General features: G+C 42.8%; 2 protein-coding genes across 2 annotated transcripts in view; one reads left to right on the forward strand and one right to left on the reverse strand.

Moving 5' to 3' along the window:
• MAP4K5 (mitogen-activated protein kinase kinase kinase kinase 5) overlaps positions 1 to 24,720 on the reverse strand; it is a 46,482-nt gene extending 21,762 nt beyond the window's left edge. Inside the window, exons 1-12 of the mRNA XM_009893888.1 lie at positions 24,669 to 24,720; positions 11,120 to 11,210; positions 9,902 to 9,966; positions 8,675 to 8,730; positions 7,381 to 7,428; positions 7,244 to 7,286; positions 5,433 to 5,505; positions 4,348 to 4,479; positions 3,799 to 3,861; positions 2,390 to 2,471; positions 888 to 1,001; positions 462 to 540 (exon numbers count right to left, since the gene is read on the reverse strand). Of these exons, the coding sequence (XP_009892190.1) occupies positions 462 to 540; positions 888 to 1,001; positions 2,390 to 2,471; positions 3,799 to 3,861; positions 4,348 to 4,479; positions 5,433 to 5,505; positions 7,244 to 7,286; positions 7,381 to 7,428; positions 8,675 to 8,730; positions 9,902 to 9,966; positions 11,120 to 11,175 (811 nt within the window). The 5' untranslated portion in view covers positions 11,176 to 11,210; positions 24,669 to 24,720. The remainder of the gene's footprint in view (positions 1 to 461; positions 541 to 887; positions 1,002 to 2,389; positions 2,472 to 3,798; positions 3,862 to 4,347; positions 4,480 to 5,432; positions 5,506 to 7,243; positions 7,287 to 7,380; positions 7,429 to 8,674; positions 8,731 to 9,901; positions 9,967 to 11,119; positions 11,211 to 24,668) is intronic.
• ATL1 (atlastin GTPase 1) overlaps positions 12,787 to 27,953 on the forward strand; it is a 74,638-nt gene continuing 59,471 nt past the window's right edge. Inside the window, exon 1 of the mRNA XM_009893936.1 lies at positions 12,787 to 12,887. Within this exon, the coding sequence (XP_009892238.1) occupies positions 12,787 to 12,887 (101 nt within the window). The remainder of the gene's footprint in view (positions 12,888 to 27,953) is intronic.

Raw genomic sequence — 27,953 nt, forward strand, 5'->3', positions numbered from 1 at the left:
GCAGACCAACACAAAATGAGAACCTTTTTTCTATATTTTCTCATCACAGCATGACACCAGATGTACTGATGTGAAAAGATGCCCTCCTAATTATCAGCTTGCTCTTTTTTTTTTTTTTAATGTTTGCGCGTTATTAGTGTTTTTGCTGTTTTAAGTAAGACTGCATGGTCTGACAGAAATCACAGAGCTGAAAGGCTACGCTGGCCATGCAAGGTTTCCACATAAACATTACGATGCAGCAATGAGATGGAATGAAACAGCAGAAAAATATGCAAGTTTTAATTTTGGTTTTGGAAAAATATTATTGAAGATTCATGTGTGTGTGCTGTTTCTCCTGTTTCTCAAATGTGCCAACAGCAGAAGAGACTTTCCAGAGTACACAACAAAAGAATGACACCGACATCCTCCATTGGTAGGAGCAAAGCAACATCACAAAATGGCTAAAGCACATCGGGACTTACAGTTTATCTCCGATGCCGTTCTTTCTGCCCTAACGTTCCTGTTCGTAGAACGAATCGTATGGCGGATAACGGAGTGAGGCTGCAAGGGTTATAAACGGAAAAGTTGAGAAAGGTCCCGTGGTTTTCTGTTGGATATCAATCAACAATCAAACCCACGAGGACAAAGAATAGCTGTTGCAGTCACACACCGTAACATGCACCGCCTCTGTCCTGGCCTTACACAGCCCATGTGCAGGATCCTTCTATATAGCCACAGCATAAGGGTGACAAGCGCTGTGGCAGTATTTCCTGGCTTCTCCTGCATGGTAACTACAAACGGAGCTCTAAAAATGCTGGGGCACTGCCCCTGTGAAACTGCAACCTTACATTCCCAAAGCAAAGCGGGGTATTTAAACAGTAGTTTACTTAAATAAAAGATGCTCTCACCTCAAAATCATCGTCGTCAACTTCATAGTGTGTATGGTTGTCAGGATTATTAACTTTGTCCAACAGCTCAACTGCTAAAGATCTTGAAAGACCAGGCTGCCCTACAAAACTATGCTAGAACCGCAGAAAAGAACAAGTTATTATATGCAACTGATAGGCAACTTTCATTAATAACCATCCAATACAGAATGTTGGGTCACAACCACCCCAAGCCCATAGCGCTGCATGGGGTGGAGTGGCTGGAAAGCTGCCTTGCAGAAAAGGACCTGGGGGTGTTGGTGGACAGCCAGCTGAATATGAGCCGGCAGTGTGCCCAGGTGGCCAAGAAGGCCAACAGCATCCTGGCCTCTATCAGGAATAGCATGGCCAGCAGGACTGGGACAGTAATTGCCCCCCTGTACTCGGCACTGGTGAGGCCCCACCTCGAGTACTGTGTTCAGTTTTGGGCCCCTCACTACAAGAAGGACGTTGAGGTGTTGGAGCGTGTCCAGAGAAGGGCTACAAAGCTGGTGAGGGGTCTGGAGGACATGTCTGATGAGGAACGACTGAGGGAACTGGGGTTGTTCAGCCTGGAGAAGAGGAGGCTGAGGGGAGACCTTATCACCCTCTACAACTACCTGAAAGGAGGGTGCAGAGAGGTGGGGGCTGAGCTCTTCTCCCTGGTGACAAGTGATAAGACAAGAGGAAATGGATTCAAGTTATGTCAGGGGAGGTTTAGATTGGATAGCAGGAAAATTTTTTTCACTGAAAGGGTTATTAGACATTGGCACAGGCTGCCCAGGGAGGGGGTGGATTCGCCATCCCTGGAGGTGTTTAAACAAAGGGCAGATGTGGTACTTGGGGACACGGTTTAGAGGTGGCTTTGTCAGGGTAGGTTGATGGTTGGACTCAATAATCTTAAAGGTCCCTTCCAACCAAGCGATTCTATGATTCTATTACTGAATTTTGCCTGCTTTCTAGAGACTTGAGTATTTATTTAACAACTCCTTACTGGCTAGGCTTTCTAACCCTTCCATAAGCATGCAAATGCCACACTTTTGGCCAGTAGTAAATTGGAAATTAAACTGAGTCAAACAAACAGTTACACCTTAACTTCGTTATTTAGCGTGAGCAGTTCAGTCCAGTTTAGGAAGGCAGAAATAGACACATGAACAACTGCTAAATCCATCCATTTTCTATTTGGGTGACAGGAAGGGTCCACGTCTACTCAGCTACACCTGAGAGTGACTGAGTCACCCACTTCCAAGAAGGACAAGGCTGAAGACAGAGCATGAGGCCAATTTGTGTAATTTTTCCTACCAAAAATTGTATAAAAATCTTGATATTTGAACAAAGTCTTGCTACTTTCTACAGTTGACCAATGTCCTTTCCTTCAGATTTCACCACCCATGTTGTAAGATCAGAGAAAGAAAATTGTTCTAGTTTGGTTCCCTATTGATGTGTTGCTCACTTTGAAGCAAGAGATCTCTCGTTGATGTCATTAAATGTTCCAAGTGACTTACAGAAAGGAGTCTGTCTGCTGTCGGTCTCTTCTTTGGATTTTTTGTAAGTGCTATTTTGACAAAATTATGGAATGTTGATGACCTTGAAGAAAAATGAGGGCTTATGTTTAACTTTTCAAGAAGATTTTTTTGATTTTAACACAGTTACTAAACAGATTACAAAAGGGTGTGCTAAATTAGAACGTTGTCCGAGTACCTCATCTCAGGTTTGAATAATTACATTACCAAGTTAACGAGACAGGGAAAAGCCCATATGATTCATAGAACTTGTATGGAAAACATTTTGGTATGGAAAATAACCTGAACACGTAAGGCGCTATTTCAACTTTTTCCAGTTTCAATTGTTATAGAATTAGGTATCAGAAGTAAAAATTGTGAATTATGTACCCAGCAAACCCACAACACCTAGGCAAATGTACTAATTTCACTGCTCTTGGCTACAGGTAGGGAAGTAAAATACAAAGTTCCAGACACAGGCTCAACTTACTCTTTAAAATGCTTCCTCGCTATTTTCAGAACTTAGGTGATTGTGTTATATAACCTCTTTTTAGATCCAAATTATGACTTGATGTTGGGGACCTACAATTTTTCAAGCTTTTTTCTCGCAATTGCGTTTGTGTTAGTACACCTCTCCAGGGGCAGCATTAGCCCCAGCCTGCTTGCTTTCAAATCATGTTACAAAACACATTTCCTCTTCTAGTCACAGCATCTGAGAAGGCGGCACTGGAGAAGCGAAGTGCACTGGCTGGGGTCACGCCGAGCAGTTTCGATACAGGAAACATGCACTTCGAAGTGTTTTCTCCCTTCCTCTAGCACACATCTGCCTATCCAAACGCCTCAAGGTAAAAAGATTTTACAGCAGCATCATGAGCAAAAAATCCCGCATCTCAGAATTGTTTTGAGTCTCATAAATAAAACATGAATAAGTGTGGTACAAAATGCTGCAGGCACTAGGAAGGTATCACGGGGTAAAGAAATCAGGAAAGGATTAAACAATTACCTGTTTGCTTATAGGGCAAATGCCCTATAATAGGAATTAAGGGGAAAGGATAAAAATAGTTTTTTCTTCCTAGAACACACAAAAAGGACTGAAGAAGGGAGATTTCGTTTCCCTCTGGATCACTGGCAGGGATCAATTTACATAGGTATGGCTGTCCTGTCCCATACCACTGGTTTTCTGCCATGTCAGAAAACATCTGCTGCTGGACCTTAACCCTCCCGTTTGCTTTCAGACACCTATAAAAAACAACTAGTCGCTCCTCAGTGAAACTTCCTATAAGTGAAGTTTCAGATTACTGAGTTTAAAACTAGCACACACTATTTTTCACTGCCTGCCTTCTTCAATAATGAAAAATATTTTTTTTCACATTATCTACAAGATATTGAACAAAGGAAAGAGTTTAACCTACCATTTTGCTTTTTCCTTTAGCTTTGGCGGTTGAAAATTACTTTTTGACATTAAAAACAAAGCCCTAAAAGTAAAGGAAGAATAATGTTATTATATGGTAAAAAAAATAATTGATTTCATTCCAATATCTAAACACTTTACATTAATACTTTATGGTAAGAATCATACTGGTGAAACTGGATTATAGTCTATACTGTGTTAGAGGACAGACACAGTAAAGCTGTTGATTTTCTTATCTTTAAATAAAATCTTTTTATCGCCATGCATAACCCTGTTAAACATGAGACTACAGCTTCTCCAGTGATTTAACAAACCTGTTCTTAATCACATTGCTGTTGACACTACAAAGTTTTTCTTTAAAAAATAAGAAATATCAATGATAATTTCAATTCTCAATTTAAGTCTGTAGCTTCAGACCGATATCTTAATAAGACACTCAGGTAGATGTTTGATGAAGGAATCCCGGTGTGAGTTTCTAGGTCTGAGCTACGGAGAAGGTTGAACTTCATCTACTGGGACTGAAGATAAGCAAGCTCCCCAGCCAGCAGACCTCATCGGGTGAAGATCAAACATGGGTGGCTGAAGCTCTGCCAGTTCAATCGCTGTTATTCCAACCGCCCAGATATCGCAGAGCTGGTTATATCCACCATTCTTTTCCACTGCTGCAACTTCTGGGGCCATCCTTTAAAAGCAAAGGCATCATTCAATGAGAGGACCAGCCACTTCTGAACCAGTGCCTGCACACAGGAGGCACAGAGCACTTCACATAACCCTAGAGCAGAACCTCCCCCCAGAGAACCTAAGTCAGGGAACAGCCTGACATCCCCCTCCTGAAACCAGGACACCCAGCACTAGGGGAGCGGAGATACACACAGAGGGGACGCTTTTTGCCCCAGGTCATGGGCTGGACAGCAGTGCTAGGAATAGAACCAGTCTCATGATTCCTGGTGAAATGCTTTAATGACCAGATAATCTTCCTGCCCTCAGTCCTCCTCCTCCAACAGGATAAAGAGGGCAGTGAACAATTAAAAGCCATTGTCTGGATTAAGCTCCATGTATGCGTTCAGTCTATACCAAGAATACCGCCGCCCGCCCGAGGCATCTCAGCTGCATCACAGGAACGCCAGAAACCAACAGCAGTTAAATTTGCATCTATAATCCAGCTTAAGATTTACAATGAAACATTTGCATATCAAATGCTGTCTCGTACAGACATTAATCGGTAGAGATTATTAAAAGAGAGTTTAAAATCTGTTTTTCTTCACAATTCTTTCTGCACAGAAATCAAAAAGACATTGTTTAGTTTATTCACTAAAAGTGTAAGAAGCTACTGAGAAACTCAAGGAGCATTAGGTATCCAGAAAAAGGGGAGAATGTTCTGCATTAATAAACTTGGGAGAAATAGCAATCCTGCCTCAAACATCAGGCAGTTTGTGTCACAGCAACAAATCAGCTACAATCAGTGCTTCCCAGACTTTTACCCTTTGGGTATTTTGCTTGGAAGAAAGGGAATTTATGCAGTTGCTATATATTTAAAAATATGTGTGTATACTTCAGTGTGTGTATTTTAGAATTCTCGGCATAAATACAGACTCAGCTTTGCATACAATTATAGCAATCAAAGTAGTTTATTACCAGTAAGGGGTACCAATAAATGATTTCCTCTTCGCAATGGTGGCTGTTATTTTTGCTGCTACACCGAAGTCAGCTAGAAAATGAAATTATCATAGACTTAGACATCTCATTTTAAGACCCGAAATCTGCTCTTGGAAGTATCAGATTACGAAAGAACAATCACGTTTCTCATCCAAATTAAAAATTAATTCAGCTTCAACAGTTAAAGATTAATAATGTGATAAGCTAATGTCTTCACTGACATGACTTCAAATTGAAAAGATGAGTTCCTACATACAGCTCGCTCATGATCCTGTTCCTCTCCCAGCTGTTTTTCCATCTCACAATACAGCAACCAGGCAACCTCACAAAATTTAGTGGATGTTCAACTTAATATTCAAGAGGAAAAACAGCATCATGCTTTGGAAACGGTACTGTGTTACTTATGGAGGAACTGCGGGGGGCCATCTGTTCTCATTTCTGGAGACTGGAGACTCCGTCTAGGGGACAATAATCTCTTGCTCTCAGAGCTGCAGATAATCAGGTGGTCTTGCAAAGCCAAAAATCATTTAAATCCTTTTTATTTTTATTGCATTGGTAGTAGATAGCTGGAGGATAATTGTAGGCAAATCTAACTATCTTAGCAGGCAAAAGGAATGTATCAGTACATAACCCAAGTTTAATGCATTTAGTGGAAGCTCCTGTGAGCTTCAAGGTTTTATTCTTTTTTTTTTTTTTTTTTCCCCTCTTCTTTAAAAAGCCAAACTTGCCTAGCACAGCATTCCTGGTTCACCACTGGGGAGTAAATGTGTTGAACCACACGGCTTTTCTGAAGAGCAGCAATGCAGCTAATGCACAACCACCCTAAATCCAACACTGGACACAGTAAGATGTTGAGCATTCCACTCCTTCTCCCAGGATGTCTGCTCCCGACCTCCTGCACAGTCCTAACTACACGTAGACTCCCGTGAAGTGAGGCAGCAGACAGGCAGATTGGGGTTTTGAAGGCAGTGCGCTCAGATAACAAGAGATTCAGCCTGTTTGTGCTGCGCTAAACGCAAAGTGTCACTGGAGGAAGCCAGTAATACAGATCTCTTCTGAGTTTTCATCTGTGGACCTCAGAGCACTTGCAAAGAAGGAGAGTTTCCTCTTCTCCACACACGTGGAAATGCCCAGTGTCATGCACTGGGCCAGAGGCACAGCCAGGATCAGACCCTGCATTTCCACAGGCTGCCAGGCTCAGGAGACGCTGTCTCATGTCTCACACAGTGGAGGCTCTGAGGGAGAACTGCTGTTCTGGCTAGGAACAAACACGTTGATATCCAGGTAGCCCCAGCCTGGCAAATTCCAGGGAAACCTTGGAGACTTCAAGGGTTGTTTGTTGAAAAAAGAAATTATCTGTAACTTCTGCAAAACTTCTCTCCTCATATGCACACAAACTCATGGATACACACTTTCTATTATCATCTATTGCCCCAAATAAGAACAAGAACATCCTATAGCGCATCCTTCATGCCACTGAGAACAGTATCTAATAAAACTGACTGCAACAATACAGGACATCTGCTGTATTATGCTCTATCTTTTGTAGCAAGCTCAACCTTTGCTGTGCACATGCTGCTCAATACAAAACAAAGCCTTATAAAAGCTGAATACTATTCTTGGGATGCACGGTCTCTACATTCTGGGGTTTTTTTTGTTTTAACAGAATGATGAAAGTAAAAGGCAACTTGTTAAATCAAAGTATCTCAGCTGGTACTGTAGCTTTTGATCGATCAAATTAAAACGTTCCCATTTGCTTTCTGTCTTATTATTAAATTCAGGCAACTTACCTAATTTGACATCTCCGTGGTCAGTTAGTAGAATATTTGCACCCTAAAACATGATAAATAGAAAGTTAAAATGCTTTATCAGGAATATTTTTCGGCACCGGAAAGTTTAAGATAAGTTTCTCAAAGTTCCAATTTACCTTTATATCTCTATGCATTTTGCCCTTCATATGCAAATAAGCAAGACCCTGAAATAAAAAGAGACAAACATGTCATTTTGGAATTTAACATACTATAAAGGCAGTCCCATTTAACAAATTTAAATTACTCAATGTATTATATTTAAGAGTGAAGACATTTGAGATTTGCAGATAAGAGGTATGCTGGATTCTGTTCCTCATCTCTGCCAGCTCCATTCAATACACGTGAAGACTTGCTTAAACCAGCCCTGGTGTAACATTTTACACCGATGCAAGTGTATTTTCAGAACAAACCTCAACACACATCACCTTTTCCCTTTACTAAAATTAACTATATTTTTGAAGGCCTGAAGGTTTCAACAAGCAGGTGTTCAGCCTTTAAGCTGCCCTTCCAGCAATACGAGTCCCCGCAGTAAGGAGAGATCAGGGACGGAACTTCCAAGCGGATTAGTTCCCGGGTCTACACCCCTGCCTCCGGCAGCGACCACTTCAGCCACCGCTTCAGGGAAAGGTGTGCATCCCCGTGATCCTCTCACGCAATTTTTCATGGATACAGAGAGTGGGGAAAGAAAAGTTCCTTTTAGAAACAAGCTGCCTGCATCATCTTACCTTGCATTTCTACAGTTATTAGCAATTACAAAAAGTAAGAGAATTTTAGTCTTTTGGTTGCAGTATTTTTTCCTCTACAAATTATTAGGATTTATTGCCACAGATCAAGCAGGCAGTTTAAAATGTGCCTTGTTTTTCTTTTTTTTTCTCCATTAATCAGCTCTTACCCTCACTTACAAGGTACTAGCTGTTTTCTGCAATGAGATTCAAAAATTTGTTCTAAACAACTGCTGCACTGAATCACTGTGTTAGAACAATGGATGAAAACAGCCCAGACAACACTGCGGTCACAACCTGCACTGATCTGTCTGCCACGGTTTCCCTGAAGCCAACACGCTCACCGAAGAAACAGGAGCAGGACTGAGGTTTGATATTTTGGTCCTGCAGCGGGATCCACAGAGATGTCTGCTCTTGTGTAAACTCCTTTGCAAATTACAGCACAGAAGCAGCATTGCTCTGACAATGATTTTAAGCAAATATCTGCACTACGTTTCTGGAATTTCTTGCTAATTTTTCTTTACAATATGGAAACTCACAGATTAACCTGGGTTAATTGGTTTCAGCTAGATTCCCAATGCTTACAAAAGTAAGTGATGGTACTGCAGCGCATTCTGAAATCATCTTCTGTATCTCCTTTCTATACACAGAGTAAACACTTTACCATATACCTGCAGAAGTACAGTACCTGTAAAGTTTCTCTGCATACATATGCAATTTGTAACTCTGACAGAGGCCCTGTTACTGAAAACAAAGATGAAAAAGTGTGTAAGTCTACAATATACAACACAAATAACATTGTGAAGCAGCCAAAAAGTGGTATCTCCATGCAAAAGTTAAAGACCAGTTTTACACGAACTGTATTTTACATTGAGCTGAAAAGAGGGTTTTGTTTGCTTGTTTTACAGAAAGGCTTTCTGCAAAAAAACCCCAGCACAGTAACAGAAGACAATACCCACAGTGAGAAGAAAACCCGTTTTCACAGAAATCTAATTATCATTTTACAAGTGACTTCGTAGTAATGTAATATCCCGTATATTCTGAGGAAGGTAAAAACCAGTAAAAGCTCTTCTGCTAATTTTTTAATATTAGAAATGGCAATGTTCTATACTAGGGGCCTATGCGACGTAGAATTGTTTTAAAGCTATTTGTAGTGACTGGATGAAAAATAAAGCAGAAAGACCTCTGTTGATCAAAACCTCCATGTTATCATTTAAAGGCAGAGCAAGCCCCCATACTGCTTTTCCAACTACTCTAATAAATTCTTCTACAGAATCAACAACTCTGGATGAAACCTCAGAGGGGAAAATAATAATGAGAGCGGTATGGTATTGCACAGGAGCAGGAATAAGAGTAATTTTTACCCTTTAAAGACCAAAATTTGAGATTTCCCAGTGAAAATTGCTTCCTAACACCATGCAGTCTCCGTTAAATTAGTGGGATTTCTAGTTGTGAACTTTTTTAGAGGTCTTTTTTCCACCCCTTCAGAAAGCAGACAACCTGCTCCTGCATATGGCATTCAGAGACAGAGGCTGAGAGGAGCCAGGACACGGGCAAGCTCCCAGCGCGCAGCGACTGCACCTACTGAACAGCTCTCCACGTGAGTAACCCAAGCTCTTTGGGTCAGTCCCCTAAGCACCATGGAGAAAAATTAACACTGTGACGATTAAAAAATAAAGCACATTCTGCCCTAGAATGACAGGTTATTAGCCCAGAAATGACAGTTAACATGTTTGAGAAGTGCTCTCAACAAAACCCGTTGACTGTAGCTAAAAAACACTGTTCGTGCCCTAAGAAAAAATACGTGCGGTGCCCAGCCAGAACCAACCATCCCTGTTAGTTTGCATATTATTTATTTTGCTTCTTTGCAGAAAGCTTCTCAAAGGTACAAACGTTAAAATAAATTTCAAAGTACCATGGTAAATATCTTGGAGGGATCCCCCACCGCAGTATTCCATGCATATCCACAGCTTTTCACGGCTATCAAAAGAAAAGTTAAAACAGAGGCATCAGAAGCTGATTGATCTGTATACACAACAGAGTTAATCGTGATTATTTAAATTATTTTCTATTGGTCTTGATCACCCTTTGTTAAAAATACACGCTGTGCAATGTGATTAGCAGTTACATGTTTTACATGTTATTAATACTCTCAATGTAAATTCTTGTCAAAAGGAAAATTTTATGCCAAAGTCACTGAACAAGTGTTTAAATGTTATCAGACCTAAAAAATGTCACGTTAACCTTCTAACTGCAATAAAGAACATGTAGTAGAAACACCTGAGGTTTACCTGCTATCAGCAAGATTACATTACATATCACACTAAAGGTTTCAATCTTAGACTGAAATTGCCTAGTTATATCTAAAAAACTCTTCATGGCCTCCAAAAGTGGTATTGGAGATTTAGAAATTTAGCTATTTTTTCCACTTGAAGTCCATTTGGGCTGAAGACATGACTTAAAAAATGCAGCCCTCCAAGAAATCTAAAGATGAAGCCTTGTAGAAAAAGACCAAGCAGGCGAAGTGGTGATATATGATCCCACAGAGCCAATTGATAAATGGCAGAGTTCCACAGAAACGGAAAATATTCCACAGCTTTCTCTATAACATTTAACGTGTGCACTTGAAGATGCAGCCAGCTGGCATCACCTTGTTTCTGCCTCTCAGTACGTCGCATCTGTTACACCAGAATTATGAAAAATGTTATTACCAGCAGCTCAGATTTAGTATTTTGCTCTTACAACTCACTGGCTATGCTTCCACAGCACACAAGACTACCATTAAATAAAATATCTAAAAGCAATGCTGCTTTAGGTAGCCAATGAGCTAGTTTTATATTAGAACCGATAAATGTTTAAAATCTGCCCTACAAGTGAGTAGGATTGGATATGTTGCAATAGTCTCGAGGGGAGAAGTTTCTTTCTGTTCCTAGTGATAAAAATATTCCAGCCTTTTGGCCAGCAGAGAAAACAAAGTATTAGTCACATTTTTTTTTTTTTTTAAAGCCAACTGGGAACCGAAGGGAATTCAACCTAGAGAAGAACATTGAGAGAAGATATAAGTACTCAACCAGACTGAGCATTGTCTCACGAAAGAACCAGCAGAAATGCAAGTATAAAAAGTGGGGTTTACCTGAGATAGCTCCCAAAATAGGCGACTATGTTGCAATGCTTGCATTCTTTAACCATATATATTTCTTGCTGTATCAATGAGAAGTCATCTCCTGAAAAACAGGAAGCAGCCACAGTTAATATCACCGTAACCTGAGCACTCAAAGAGATTGGAAAGTGTGCACATAACTCATAAAAACAAGCCACGGGCCTGGATAGTTGCTACGTCCTTCACCAGGGTTTCCCAGCCTGTTCAGCAACGGTTATCTCCATCCACCACTCTTTCAGTTTACATTCTTTATTACATGCTTTGCATGAGGCACAAATACTTCTTGATGACCAAGAGAGAAGGGCTGGCCCGGTGGCCTGAACGTGATCCACCAGCTCTCCGCACGCACCGAGAGCGCTCTGAAAAAGCAGCAAAGGCATCCCAGGGAAGGGAAGGGAGCGCAGGAGAAAACTCCGGAGCAGCCCAGTACATCCATCGGACAGCCCCAGCTGGAGCGGGTCCAGCTTTATCGGGACACAGTGCTTGTAGTGCAAGGGGAAAAAAACAGAAGGGGGGAAAAAAAAACCCCAAAAAACCGCTGCAAGCTAATTCCAGAGTGCCCTGCCTGAAATGAGAAGAGATCACATACCGTAGGCTCTTTATTAAAAAGTATTTCGTTTCAAAACGACTCTGATGGAGCATATGGCCTGCACGCCCACTCAGCCGCTGCTGACTCAGAAGAGAAGCACAGAGCCCTCAACACGGACTGCCTTGTTATGAGGGCATTTTTGGATGAGGACAGCTACATAAGCACATTTGCACATCCTAAATATCCTTAGCAAAAAAAACCCAAAAAACAAATCTACTGAAAAACATATCACCAGAGCAATAGCCTGGCGTGTTTCTGCCACTATAATTTAAAAGGGTAAAAGCTGTCATAAACTTTAAAAAACAAAATTATAGATGCAATGAAGCAAACTAAAATATCTGAGAGCTAGGAAAACCCGTGGTATACTTTTATTAAATCCCATTGAGAGAGTTTCCAAATGGAGGATGCTCTCCGCAGAATCTCGAGCTCAAACACGGCAGCTCTGCCCCCCTGGAGCCCAGCCCAGCGCTGGGGCTGCTACGGGGGCACGGATCAGCCCAAACACCAGCAGTGACACATCAAATACCATCAGCACAGCCCGACAGCCTCCCTCTGAAGAGCAACATCACAAAAATCTGCCTATTACGCCATCCCAGACGCGTGCCTGCTTTGTGACCGTGCATACCTACACATTACTACCTTTATTCTTCCTTCGGCACGAACAAATTTTCTTGCAAGACATGAAAGACTCGAATTTAGAGAAAGGTTTTAGGTAAAATGCTGCTCCAGACAATGTGGTAGCTACCATGTTCTCTCAAGGAAAAAATTGCTTTCTATGTTACTTTTGTTAAAGTTTCACTAGTAGAAGTTATCTCCTACTATCAAAGTCAGGGATGTGCAACCCAGGAAACACGTACTGCTTTGTACTGCTCCCCTGAATTTATGCGATTTTGACAAGTCCAAGAGATCTCAAACACTGCTGTAAATTCTCTTCGGATTCTTCACGTGTTTATTTAACAAATAACAGCGTGGCTAATAATTTTTAATAACCTCTCTAAAAAAGACAGATGGTTTTATTTGGTATGCTCTGAAGCAACTTCCCCGAGGAACAATGTCCCCGGCGCCCGCGGGACCCACAGCGGTCAGTACCGACGTACGGCCCCGCGGCGTTTCCCGGCCCTCTGAAGATCCTGACTCTCCACACGCACACCGGTACGTAGCAGCTGTTTACAGATATAGCCAAAGAAGTGCCGATTTGTCAACGATTTCCAAGTGATCACAACCTTTATGTCTCCATGATAGTACTTAAGAAAGTAACTACGACATACAAAGGGAACACACTCGTACGAGCACATCCCTGATTTCAATAAATCCTCAAGGGCTTCTTGAATTGTACAGAGAAACACTTCACTGGGGCAGGAAAACATTAGTAGAAGAGTTTCAAATGTCAAGAGTCTTTTTTTAAACATAAGTAGTGTTTTTTTTAATAATGAAAAAAAGAAAAGGCAACACGATTTCCATAAATTTAGCACAGAGTTCACGCTGTGCTTGCTTTAGGGGTTACCTTTCAGCTACAACTTCGCTTGAATTCATGCACCCTGCCTATAAATGATGACTATGAACAAAGGATTTTTGAGTTCGAATCAGATGGATTCATTCCTCCCATTTCTCTGACAAACTTCCTACAGGAAATTGTTGAATGCTCACAGATAACTAACTGGAGCATTTTAAAACTTACTCAAGTTTTTCAAGAATGTCAAATCCAAGCAAGTTGGAAGGCAAAAGCCACCCACCCCACACCGAAGAAGGTAGCGTCTTTCTCTAACGCTACTAGCTGTCCATGAGGTCAGAGTACCAAACGCCAAATAAAATGCCCTCTTCTTAAACTGCCATCTTCAAATCAGAGTGTCTTTGGTATGGCAGAAGCAGCATTTCAGAACAGCTAGATAGTGTCACATGTGAAAATCACGATCAAGAAGCATCCCCGTAACAGCAAAAACTTGCAGGCAGCAGCCAGAATTGCCCATCGATTGGGCTGCCCAGTGTGGAGCAAGAGCAATGTCAGTGCTAGGAACCGTGACTAATGGGGCAAAATTGAAGGAAATACGGTGATTTGGGCTAGAAAAAGACTGACAGGAGAAAAGATAACAACCTTCATGCACATAAAAGATATCAGGGAAGGGGGGAGAAGGGATAATCCGTTCTCCAGTTTTATGATAGGACAATTAGCAATGGGCTTAAATTGCCTTAACCTACACTCCCTGTACAGATGAAAAGCTTTTCCTATCGGAGTGACACCACAGTACTGAACTTGAAGGGACGGGAAGCTGTGAAATTTCCCCACCGGTGAAAAAAGAAATGAAGAAAGCACTGAACAAGTACTCATCTGAAGTGACTTCGGCTGATCCTGTCTGTAGTAGAGGGAGACAGAAAAGATGACTTGCAATTAATAAATGAAGAATCTATGGAAGAAATGGGGTTACCTACAGAAAAAGGAGAAAAAAAAAGGATTTGGAAGAGGAAAGGGAGGTGCAGGCTGAAGACAGACAGGGAGCTGATAGAAAAGTAATGAACAGATGGAAAGAAGAGAAGTATCCATGAGAAAAGTCTGGCTAAAATATGTAGAAAATTATTCTGAAAGATCAGATACAGAGATAGGAGAGAAGATGTACAGTCATTCGAAGACGACAAGAATGAATTCAAAACAAAGGAATTCAGAGTTTCCAGGCAGCTGGAGTATTAATCTTGGCAAGAGACGCTGGAATAGGGCAAAAATTAAATATCCTTGGATAGCATGAAAAAAAGAAGACAGTAAGACAAAGAATTTGTAGAAAATACTTCGAGTGGGATACAGCAAGATAAAAAGAATTAGATCGAAGGTGACAATATGTCCATACAAAGAGACTTTCATCTGTTTTAGTCATCAGAGATTGCTTGATGCTAAATAACACGGAATTGGAAAAATGTACTTTTTGTCTACTCACATGTTTGCAATTATGGGTTATGTGGCATGCTGAGCAAAAACATCGTTTAGGGAGCTGCTGTAAATCAGACGAGCAGCACGGTGAGTCACTGCAGCTTGCTACTATTATCTAATTTTACCTCCGCAGTGAGACGCGCAGGACACAACGGAGCGGTACAATGGAATATTCTCCTCCGATCACAGCCCGCAGTCGAGGCTGCTCTGCTTGGCACAACCAGCTGCTTGTTCTCCAGCACAGCTGGCAGGGAGGAGACTGCTGAAACTTGCAGCCATATCATCGTGTGATGCGATCGGATCAGATTTCAGAAGCTAAGCAAAATAAGGCCTGGTAAATTCAAAATAAATCGATATTTAAACAGGAGATCATTGAGAAAACTGACGGCCCATTAACACTAGTGAATTATTCTATTTGCAGACACTACTTCTCACCTACATGGAACCAGCATGTATAGATGTCCTGCCAAGTTGTCCTAGATGGTGGGCATGCGTATGCTGGATCCACTCTGCAGCATGGGAAGGATTCCATGGCTCTAGTGCCTATCACACAGCATTACTAGGTCTTCTGAGCATGCCTGACCTTGATGGTTTTTAAGCAAGTTTACTCCTGGTCATATTTTTGTGTGCTCCACCAACTGCTTTGAGTGGTCCCATCCTGCAAGAAGATGCAGGGTCACTTCTCACAACTCTTCCTGCACCAGCTGTGAGTCCCTTTATCATCCAGAGGGCTCCTCAGGGAAGAAATTCATACTCGCTGTTTTAAATTGGTTTATTCTGCATTACTTCAGTGCTGCATCACAGGGCTGATGCTGTGCGGGAACAGAGGGAGGGACGGGCGGGCAGCGTTCAGGGCTCGCACGCAACTGGGAGGAGGGAACTGACGGCATTCGGAGACACACACGGTGTCACCAAAGGGTGGGACAGAAGCACTTATTAAGAGGCCAGATCTTCAAGGTGCCAGCCAGCCTGCCAGCACTCCTGCTCTGAGCTACTGCCCTCAACATGCAGTTCTCACGCGTTCCAACACGCTAGATGGACACGTCAGGCTGCCTGGAGGAGGTGTGACGTGCGCTCTAAAGCCTACCCGCCAAGCCCGGGTAGCGAGCTTCACTGTAGATACTTTACAGACCTGGGATTTTTAAGACGATAATTAACATTTGTTATTTAGAAGCGAGATGCCGTTTAGCAGCGGGACCGGGTAGACGCTGCTGTAGGGGATGCTAAAGGATGAAGAGCAGGGGCACGCCATTGCCACTGAGCACAAATGCTCTCACTGTATTCATACAACTCGTACAACCAAGAGATGTCTGCCTCCCGAGTTAGAAGAAGCAACTATCGCCTCTGCTGGGACCATTCCTCAAATGTTTTGTATTTCAGCAACCTGACTTTCAGAACAAGGAGAGAGCGCCCCACAGGAGTGACCACATTGCAGTGACAGCACCTTGGCTCCAGTTTCCAAACTCCACAGCCAAGCAGTATCCACAGGCCATCAGCTCCTCTGCGTTGCTTTCCACACATCCCCATGCTCCCCAGTTCTCAACCACTCACTCCAAACCACCTTCCTGAACCTCACGAGGGTTCAATCTCTGCTGATGAAAGGGATGGCTTTCCCAGTATACATGCTTTTGTTTAGATCAGAGTTTGCTGCCAGTCTTTTGCCTCTACCTTCATTAAGTTTAACTCCCGAGACGTTTTCCAATCCCCACTTAGCTAGTTTGACATGCAATACACCTGGAACAACAGCCCCAAAATATTTTGGGGAGAGCAGAGAAGGTGCAAGGCATTACTGCACCATCCCATCCCATAGCTATGACGCACACAAAACTACTTTCTTCACCACTCTGCAGACCTGCATTGCTCTTTACCAACCATCTTTAATACTGAGAACAATCCTTTAAAAGTTTCACATCTTTAAGACGCAGAATCATTTAAACTGCACTCAAGCATCAGAGCTGTTTTATCCATACGTCTTTTCTTGGGATTCAAGGAAACCTGCAGTCTGACAGAAAGAATTTAAATTCCCTAAACGTGAAGCTCAGAAACTTGATCCCAAGCAGGAAACAGTTATTTGGAAACAATATTTCCACCAGCAAATTTTCCTGCCAGGCATCTAGCTGCCAACTGCTAAACACTGATGGTACTGATTATCTCTCTACCGATATAAAATATTACTGATGGCGAAGTGCTGCCACAGCAACAAAGCTCTGAAGTAGCACACAAGTGTTTGGAGTGACTGGCTGAACAACAGAAATGATTTTTCCTGTGTATGTTCTCTTCTTCTGCTCTGCTTGGATCCTATTTATGAGCAACCATGTCAACATATAATCTATATTCCCATTTCTTAACACTTTCATCTCTTTTCCTCTCTCCTTGCCTAATTACTGTTGTACCTCTCAGCCTTTCACTATCCCATTTTTACTCTCCCTTCTCACCGCTGCCATCTCACTATTGCTAATTTTTCTTCACGTATTTTGTCAAATGATGTGTCCTCCTAATTGACCCCTTCACAATCTGCCTTCACCCCAAGCGTCACACTTTGCATTACCTTCCAACTAAAATGTGTGATCTTTCAGCTTCTTTCCTGCTCATTATACCTCTTTCCCCCACCCTAACTCCTTCTGCCAACCTTCTTCACCCAAGAAATTCTGTTGTAAGTAAAAGCTTACGCTACATGGAAATATGAGCTCACTCACTCTGGATACAGATGTTTCTGCAAGAAAAATAGCAGATTACAAATGCATTGTAAGTATGCAAAGTAAAATTAGACCAGATTTCAAGAAGTTAAATATAATTAAAATGCTGGGCACTCTACATTAGAAGATCACACAGTCTGTTTTGCTTTGTGTACGCTCCACAGGCAGGCTGAGCAGCTGCGGGAGTCTGCAGCAGTACCACTCAGGACATGGCACGGCACAAGGCGATGTCCGGGCTTTAACGTCTCCGGCACCCTTGGAAACTCAGGCGTTCAGCCCTGGCTAACTCCTGGGCAGATACAGCGGCAGCGTAATGAGCCACACACTCGCCTCTACCAACAAAACGCTGTTGGTGTCCCCCAGGCTATGGTTATGCCAGCCTGATGCCATGGGAGATGACAGCCAGCAAAGGAGCAGAGGAATCAGAAGCCAGGGCTTCTGGCAGCGTCTGACCGGCCACTGCTCAGCACATAAAGCCCGTGTCTATTTAAATTGTCATGCACAAAGGACACGATCCCAAGCCCCACCAGGTTACACACCACAAAGCAGTGAAGGTGCGAGCGGTACCAAGAAGTTATTTTCATATTTCTTCAAGCCCAGGTGCTGCCACAAACAGTTCAACCCCTGCAGGTTTAGTTTAAATAAGCCTCAGGCTTGTTCTTCTCCATAGCTCAGAGCATCCCTAGGGAACTTATTACACAGAGAATAAGGCTGCATTGCCAAAATATCCTTCCTCAGTCTCCAAAATGCCCTGGACTCCGCTGCGCTGCAGTCGTGGTCCAGAGAGGACAAGCCTTCATCGCAGCCCGACTCAGCCCTGCACTGCGTTCCTACGTGAAATATCAATCTCCTCATCTGAACCACGAGATACAAAACAAACATAACAAACCAGACCTGGCTTTGATCATACTGAGCACTGTACGACACACCTTTAGATGAATATTTCCCCTTGTACAAAATCCCTTGAACAGTTCCGACTCCAGGTAAATAGGTAACTGGCTACCTCTGGCCTTTCCAGGTACCTCAGATGGAAAACCACAACATTGGAGCAAACTGAAAGCAGCAATGAGATTCTTCTGTTACCTTGCAAAAGGTACAGAGCACGACAGATTACCGCCAGCCTTCTGAGTGTCGAAGGTCTCTGGGGGCACTATTTATCATTACAGCTGTATTTATAATGGACATTAGTATATTTTAAAATACTTTGTTTATTACACTTTCCCAGGAAGAAAGTTCTGTGCCATAAAACTACACTGGCAAATAGTTACCTCTTTGTATTGACTCCCCTCTCGATTCATCTGCTAAACCCATAGAAGGAAGTGGCTTTAGTGTTTCAGATGGTTTTGGCTTCTACTCTGCTGAGTACAGTTGGATTAGTTTCTGAAATAGAATTGGCTCCCAAATTATTTGAAGCATTTGTACTCAGTGAATGCTGGGAAATGTCATTAGCGTGCCATAATACTTTTGCCTAATGCTCTCCAAAGTCTATGCCAAAAAAAAAAGTGAAAAACACTGTCTATTTTGATTTTAGCAGCACAGCTTAAGTAACTGTGGTAGCAGATCTAGTGTCCTGCCCAAAAATTCAAATAAATTAATGACAGTAACCTTCTAAGTAGAGAGTTTATTTCCTTTGTCTGGAGGACAAAGGAAGGTAATAGCAGATGAAATAAAATACGCATTCACGTTGGAGTCTCGGCTGCAAGCTGGAGTCTCTCTGCCTACCAAGTCACACTCTACCTGCAGTAGATGAGGTAACACGAACAAACCACAATTCATTCCTGCCCGCCCTTTCAGCATTTTTGCTAGGTCTTCCAAAATACTGCCATCTTATTGTGTGCAGTTTCTTGCAGCTTTAATTCAACGCATTCCTCACCTCCTCGGGGGCAATCTTTGTTTCAGAATCTTTTGTCTTCTGCTCCCAATTCCCCTATCCATGTATTAATCTAGTGTTGAGCTTGGAGCTCTTATTTTTCCATCTGCTAATTAATTCCCATCTATGAGCCACCTCCTCCTCCTCTCCAGAAGATGGTGTATATAAATCACAAGCTTATTTCTCTGGTGACTAACTTCCAAAATTTATTACCAGTGTTTTTCTAGTTGTGCCCTATGGAGCTCGTGCTGATGCTCGGAGGGGCCGCACTCCCTGGGGGACCACCACAGCTCGCTGCAACAGCTTCTGACACTGACCTGGTCCAGGAATTGATGGTCCTCTGCAAGCACACTCCCTCAAAGCTATTCAAAACCCTTCAAATTAGTCAGAACATTGTAGCAGGAAGCAGATGAATTATTATTTTTTTTTAATCTGGAAGATTTTGAACAGCCATGTCTTCCTGCAAAGACAGTAAACTGCTACAAGTCCAGCCACCCTGCAGAGGCAGTGGACCATCCCAGAGAACTGAAAATAAATCAACAAGTAAACAAATGCTGTGAACCCTCCTTAAAACCAAAACAAACTCCCAAACAAGATCTCACCCAAGATCCTGTGGGTATACATGCTACGGATGGAGATCAGGCTGGCAACATTAAAAAGAAGATGTATTAAAAAGAAAAAACGAACTAGAAGAAATTGCTTCCCCGTGGCAAGTCAGAACAACATAATGAAACATACAAAACATGGTCATCAGCGCTAATTAAAATGGGGTTCTCAGTAGTGGTGGCTTTGGGCCAGCCTTGCCCTTTTCACTGCAGTGTTTAAGCAGCACCATGCAAAGGCAGAGGCTGCTCGGCCTCCGACGGTGCCTGCTCTTCCCCAGCTCTAACCGCAGAGGATTCGGCCTCTGCTTCAGTTCAGTTTTCAAACAAGTTCTTCAAATTCACAATAAAACCAGACCTATTTCAGGTGGATCAGGTGCAGCGACATGAACGCTCGAGGAAGCCTCTCCCTGCATTAGGAGCAGGTTAATGCCATACTTTTTCTGTCCTTAAAGCATCGCTCTGCCCCATCGTAGACCTGCTGGGAGATAAACCCAGCGGCGGTTCGCTCTCCCCAGCACCACCGCCCCCAACACCAGCCACAGCCTTTCATGTTCTGCTGAGCAGGGGCTGAGGGATCCCCGCTGTGGTTTCCACTACATTTAACATTGCCTAATTAGTCCTATCGCTGCAATCCACGTACAGAATAAAACCAGCCCTGGTTTGCTAAGGAAAAGTTACTAGTCGCAGTCACCCAAAGGCAGTGGTTTTGGCTTCTCCCTTGAGGTTCCCCACAGTTCTTCTACCTTCAGCCTTCAAAAACATCTCTTTGGATGCACAGTGAAGTGGACTGCAGAACCAACCAGAATTAAAAATTAACCCTGCCCTGAGTCAGGTACGGGGCCCTTCAGTCCTGCATCCCGTCTCCAACAGAGGAGGTCGAGGAAGTATTTACAAACAGACCACACGGGGATGCTTCTGCCGAACACCCCTCCCCACCCCCAGAGATTTATGGCTCAGAAAAACCTCTCAGTCATAGATGGGATCTTTGTATTGAGTAGTCTTTCATGTATTTTTCTCTCACATAAATTTGTACTGTTGCTTTTCGCACCTATGTAAATACAACTTAATACAATGAGGAGTTTCACAGACCTTGCAGAGAAAACCGCATTTCCTTGTTGCTCGGAGCCTGCCATCTGCTCGCTGCACCCACTGCCTCCAAACCGCCCCCGGCTCCGTCCCCTCAGCTGCTTTCACCTAAATATACGCTCCAGTCTAAGGGATGCAGTAGCACAGGGATGGGATGAAGCAAGCACAGCCAGAACTATCCTTCTCCATTGCCACGAGCTACTTTCCAGTTCACAAAAGCAATCCCCAAACAAGAGGAATGCCAAATTATCACAGGGATAATAGGCAGTTCTGCTACACAGAGGTTATCACCTAATGAGATCAAACAGCTGAGGATCGAAAGGACTGCTGAAGGAGTTGAGATGGTTTGCAGAGGTCACGCTGGTGGGAGTTAAGGCCATGCCCCAGGTTTTGCCCACTGACCAGCACTCTCTAGGTCACACGATCATTAATTCTGGTGCGAGCAGGCAGGTTCAGAAATTCAGGACATTTACATAAGAGGGACTGAGCCACAGCCACTGACATCTGAACTGTGTTGTGTGCATGAAGCTGGATTTGCGGAAGACCTTGCTGACTCTAGACGGTGAGAGCTCCAACGGAAGCAGCGGTACCACCAGCATGGCCTGTCTGCTCTTTGCTTGTTTACCTGCACTGGTACGCTTCTGCGGAAACTTCAAGAAAGAAGGAAAAGAAAAGCTAAAGAATCAAGCCGAGCCTTTCTTTTCATTTATTCACTGGAATTTTTCAATTTTTTCCAACTGAAAAAAAATGTTCAGATTTCAGGAACTTTTAACTTAAAAAAAATTTTAAAAAATCACTTGGAAATTAACATCTAGGCTTATGGGAAATCTTACATCAAGCAGTCCAGAGGATAATAGACTTTTCTTGCATGTGGGAAACCCCAAATTAATTTTTCCATTATTACTTTGCAAAAGAGACTAGCCATCACCCTGAACACCAGGCAACTGAGTTACTCTCATGTGCTGTCTAAATCAATTCATGTTTAATTTATATTAAAAACAAAAAGTATATGAAAAGTTTCAACAGAAATCCTTAAAACCACCTTGGATTGCCTTACAGGTCAGTAGGGAAACCAACATCCCACGAGGAGGGAGACACAACTGCTGGTCTTCATTGTAAATAAGACAAAGATGGACCTGAACTCCTCTTCCCCTATATTCTCTCTAACCATGCGACAGATGGGGACTCCCGCTCTCTTTCTCTCCCACTTTACAACTTGTACTTCAGTCTCCTGATAATCTAGCTCCAGAGGAAGAAAACAAGGGGTGGGGTTAAGCCACCAAAGCACTCCACTTTAGAAATGTTCCCAGCCCCTTTTCCCCACACCTCAGTTTTATTCGGGTAAAACCTACTTTGGTGAGTTAACCCAAATTCATGCATAGTTGCTTGACCATTTCAAAATGGCTAAAATAGCAAAAAAAAAATAAAAAATAAAAATAGAGAGAGTCCATGCAAGGTTGTTATCTTAACAAACACTAAGGAATTTTTGGAATACTAAAAACCCCAACCATAAAGACATTGTCATGCTTCCCTCAAAGTTTTCATCTGGGATTTCACAACCAAGAAATAAGGGATGAGGGACATGCATTAAGCACTGATCCTCCTGTCAAAGGTTTGAAAATTATTATTCAAAGGTAACAGACATGTTGGAAAAGTTTAGCTGGCCTAGAAGGCAGCTGGACAATACTGAACTTTTATGAAAAATGAATATACTTACTGCTCTTTAAAAAGTCTTCTCTGAAACTTTATTCACATGGCTAAAATAAAATTTTTAAAACATTTGGTTTTTAAGACTGACATTCCAATCGCTATATATACCACTGGTCATGGACTCCTCAATGGGAGAGCTACAGGTGCTCAAGGTGGTCAGATGTCTTGGGTAAGCACTGTAGAATTTGAAAAGTTCTGCTAACCCAAATTTAACAGAAAGCTGGAGGAACCACAAAATACAATAGCAGGATGGGCAGAGTCATCTCTCAGGGCTCAGCTCCTGAAGGATGCATACTTGGAGAGACCGGGAGGAGAGAGGGCAGCCTTTCTGCTTATCAAGGACCTACAGACCTTAGCAAATCCTTTGTGTTTAAGAACCCATGATGCCTCTCAACCCGAGTGACTGAACAGAAACAAGCAACGACAAGCAAACGAGACAAGAAAGGAAGAAAGAGGAAGATAGCACCTCGACCTCACTTGCTAGCCATGTACTGACGCTGTGAGCTCCCCATCAAAACTACAGGTTTTTTAACACATAGAGTCATGAACAGTTGCTGGCATTCAGGGACTGGAGACATTTCAGTGCTGGTCATCAAAACCTCAAATCCCAGAACACAGGTTGGCAGGGACCTCCAGAGGTCTCTGGTCCAGCCTTCTGCTCCAAGCAGGGATAACCACAGTCAGGTCATGTTGCTCAAGGCCTTGCCCAGTGAACTTCAGAAAAATCTTCCAGGACAGATATCCCACCACCTTCCTGTGCCCTGCCCCAGACCACAAACACCCTCCTCGTGAAATATTTTCCCCACATCCAGCTGGACTTTCTCTTAGTGCAGACCGGGCCGGCTGGCTCTCACCCCTTCGCTGGGCACTCCTGATGAGAGTCCAGCTCCTCTGCCAGTCCACCATGGAGATCCCTCTTCAGCCTTCTTGTCCCCAGACTAAAAACCACTCAGTTCTGCCAGCCTCTCCTATGTCATGTGTCTTTCCAGATTTTCCTCCATTTTTCCTGCCTAAAGAGTCTGTATTTACTCCCTGCAGCACTCCAGTCATGGAAGCTATCACACTGTGTCTCCATAAACCCTACTACTTTCTTAATTGTCCCTTAATTGCTCCATAGGCTACAGGTGTCAGACCACGAGCGCTAGGCAAGCACACATTCACAGGAGGAGCCTCCCTCAGCCCCTGTCCCAGCGAGCCAGGACCCTAAAGATGCTCAGCACAGCAGCTCAGGCAAACCACAACCACAGAGAGACTAACATAGCAAAGAGACACAGAAAAGGACTACGCTAAAGAGGGATTTGAAAGGTATGCCAGCGATCAAGTAATGAGAGATTGCTTCTTCGAACAAATACAAGATCCTCAGGTGGGACTGAGTTATGACTGAAGAGATAAAAAACCCCAAAGCTTCTCTCTTCATTTCCACTCAGGACACAGTTGGGTTTTTTTTCTGTTTTTTTTTCCCCTCAAACAAAATTTCAACTCTCTACGCAGGACTCAGATTAGGCTTCAGCTCAGCAAATCTCTTGGGCAGCAAGTGAGCGTCTCCTGCTTTTAGGAGGAGCGGCAGAAAACACATGGGGAAGTGATAGTAGGAGCCATCCTCTTCCCTCAGCACAGGTTAGAAAAAAGATGACACACTAAAAAGCACAGGGCTGTTTTTCCCAGTGCACCTTCAGTGAGCATTAGCACCATTGCCTGGTCCCTTCCCTGTTTCAGCTCACACAGCCGACCAGCTCCCTGCTGTCTCAGAGCTCACAATTTACCATCAGTCCTTAATCTTCTCTTTGTACTAACACCACGCCGTAACTGCAACATCTTTTTATGCAACAATCGATACAGCAGAAAAGAACAAACACGGAAACAGTGAGCAGGACATAGCCAAAAGTAATGGTACATCCTGCAGTGCTTCCTGTCATCTAACCACTGAAACTACAAAAAAAAAAAAACCCAAACACTTCTTTTGTCTGGGTCTTCACAGCCATGTGAAAATAAACATATGGAAAAAACGAAAACGCAATTCAAAAATACAGAAAAGAATGTAAAACTTACCAGGCTCTAACTTGATTATTTTTACAGCAGCCAGTTCTCCTGTATGAAGATTTCTAGCCTGAAATAAGAGAGCGAAGACATATTTAATTACGCTGCAAAGGCATCTCACAGAGTCTTACAAACTGTGAAAAGATACGCTGTGATGTCATGTGTTACAAATATGGTACAATACAATTAGCTGAGAGCAACCTGGGTGAAGATTATCTGGTTTTGGTATTATCACAGCATCAACCTAGTTGGCGTTGTGAAGCGTTACTGGCAGTTCCTTTCGAGACTTTTATAGGCCCCAGCTATCTGCCAGCAGGCGAGTTCATGCCTCTCAAACACCGTTTTTAAGGGTTGTTGAAACTGAGAAGTTTCTGCCATCCATGCTCGCTGGGCTGGTACAAAAGCAGTGTGCTGCAACACGGACTGCCAGAGCAGGGAGCGTGCAGTGCTCAACCACGCATCTCACGGTGCTAAACCTCAGCGTGCTCCGACAGTGGAACTGATAGGTGGAGGGGCAGGGAGAAGCACAGCACAGATGAGACACAGCTCCCTGCCAACAACTTAACTTTGAAAACAAAATCCTTCCAGCAGACCCTAACAGAAGCAAGTGGTCCCCACGACCCTCGAGAAGACGACAGGGCAGGGAGCTCCAATTAAGCCTTTACAGAACCGTGCTCTCTGGCTACACTGTAAACTTCACACCGAGAATTCAGTGCTGGAGGGAAATGTGACAGGAACCTCAGATATAGAAAGTTTTAAGCGGGGATTTCATTAACACTGTTAACTCTAGTAAAATGAGCTCTAAATCACTCAGGCACCATCACCAGAGCTAAGCTGTATTATTTTTGACACACAACCCGATCTATCTAGGCACTGATCATCCGAAAGTTACAGAAGTCTAAACCCAACTGTTTCATTCTTATCCTAACAAATATACAGTCTTCTCAACATATGAAATCTGGATAAGAGGTAGATTATAGAAAATCGAGGGAAAACTGGCTTAGGTACGCAGAGTTGGGCACAGGGTAAGAATGCAAAGCATCCCTGTGGACCGAATTGAAGGAAGCTACTACAGAACAAAACACTCTTCTCCTGCACATGGACAAGATGAAGTCTCAATTTAACAGCAGGTAAAGCAAGAACTTGAAAAGACGAACCCCTCAGTTTTGTCAACACTTTGTCAAGCTTCCAAATCGGGAAAGGCTTTCCAGCCAGGGGAAAGAAAAAAACCAACCAACAATAATTGCCCTTGCAAAGTCCTGTAGTGCTCAGTCAAGAGATTGGTGTCAAAATGCATGCCGAGGACACAAATATGACTCAGACAAAGAGAACCTGAACAACTGTACAACAGAACCAAACACTTGAAGCCAACAGACCAAATCACTGAACACAGAAACAGATAGTTATCTGCTAACCACAAAGGAAACCTTTACCACTTCTTAAAGCGCCTTCCCTACCAGAGGTGTTTTTAGATCACAGGAAAATCATTGGTATCCTTCAACATCCCGAAGGAGCATGCATCCAAGCATGGACAAAGGATTAGGACCTCTCCAGTACTGTTACACCTAACAATACTGTTATGAAACACAGATGTTCCCGTAGGAGATGACGCACACACTCTATCTTGCTAAAGCCAGGGAACCTCCACTATCCACGCGTCTATCCACAAGCAGCTAAGCTGTTCCGATAAAGGTGATTGCTTGATTTCCAGAAGATCAGTTTCATTTCTGAAGTACAAAAAAGATCATATTCTTTACAGATACTACTTTTCCATATAAGCAATAACTGCCACTGCTACTGTTATGCTGAAGCCTGAAGGAATGGACGTAGTCTGCCAAAGGTCTTTGGTACGCAGACTGCTTGGCAGGGACGCGAAGGTTCGGGCCAGAGATCACTGCAATTACTGGCTCTCAGCTCTCACACACAATACGCCACAGAGCTTCACCAAATTGTGTCCTGCTGCCATCCAATACTACCATTAAGTTTTTGCCTATAATCTATAGCCAGGACATGGACTATTTTGGGTTTCAACCATCAAACTATGTCTGCTGGAATGCAAAGCTCTCCACTGGGTTGGTATTTATGAACTAAACACACCAATTTATCTGAACCACTTGCCCTAAAACCGGTTTTCTGGTCCTACAGTTTAATCTTCCAACCAAACAGTTTCTCAAGTTGATGACACCAGGCCCACACACGCTACTTAACTCCTACTGTGCCAGCACCAGAGGCAAAAATGTTGAGTATTCCCTGATCCCCAACATCCTCGTTTGGATGCTCACAGATACAGGGACTCCATTAGATCTTCAGCCTAGACAATCGTATTGCGACCATGCAGCAAATTACCCAAACCGCTTCCCAAGAGATGTCACCTGCCCACCAGTGCGAGTGATGGCTTTTGTTCCTTCATCTTGGATTGCACCAGGTTTACATGGGGACACACATCTCTCTCTGCTGTCACTCTTCTTTTTTAATCTTTTCTCTTCCACACCCCTCTGTCAGCTGAAAACTTGATCAATAATGAATTACTGTTATCTTGCACATCATTAAAAATGTAGGAACGCGAGAGCTAAAAACTGGTTCTCCGTGGTACACACCTAGATATGAAAACTGTAAAATAAGGATTCCTCAAATCATTTTGAGACATGTTAGTTAAAGAAATTCTCAACTCATTTCCTATGGCTGACTACCGTTTGCACCATTTTACTTTTTAAAAAAGGATTGTGTAGTATCAAGGAAGTCACAGATAGAAATGTACTACATCAACATTGCTGGCTTTATGAATCAAACCTGAAATTTTACTACAAATTGTATTTGACAAAAATACCAGTTCTCCATAATTTCCCTGATGTGAAGAAGCAGTTAATGATCTATCAGTTTGTCTTACTGATATACTACTTCACTGAAGGGGGGGGGGGAAATTGAAGTAAAGCTAAGAAATTATAGTTCTCCTAGTCATCTTATTTACATATTTAAAACCTAACAGCAAAATATCTTCCTCCTTCCTGTACCCTGAAATTTCCTCAGTATTTCAGGTCTTAATTCAAAATTAGCTGAAACGAACCAGAGACCAGGGGAGCTGTTCTCCCCTGCACGCCAAGTAATCCAGACCTGCCAATTAATAAGTATAGCTGCTGTTCAGCATCTCATGAGCTATTATTGACGTAGCATGTTATCATTTATGTGCATTTACCACATAAAGATGACATACATATCGTGATCTTTAATGATCTCTTCTGAATTCTAGTATTTCAGTCTAACGAAAGATAAAACCTGTTAGATCTCTTTCGTCCTTAA

Source organism: Charadrius vociferus, unplaced genomic scaffold, assembly GCF_000708025.1.
Source record: "Charadrius vociferus isolate BGI_N301 unplaced genomic scaffold, ASM70802v2 scaffold49, whole genome shotgun sequence".
Lineage (NCBI taxonomy): Eukaryota > Metazoa > Chordata > Aves > Charadriiformes > Charadriidae > Charadrius > Charadrius vociferus.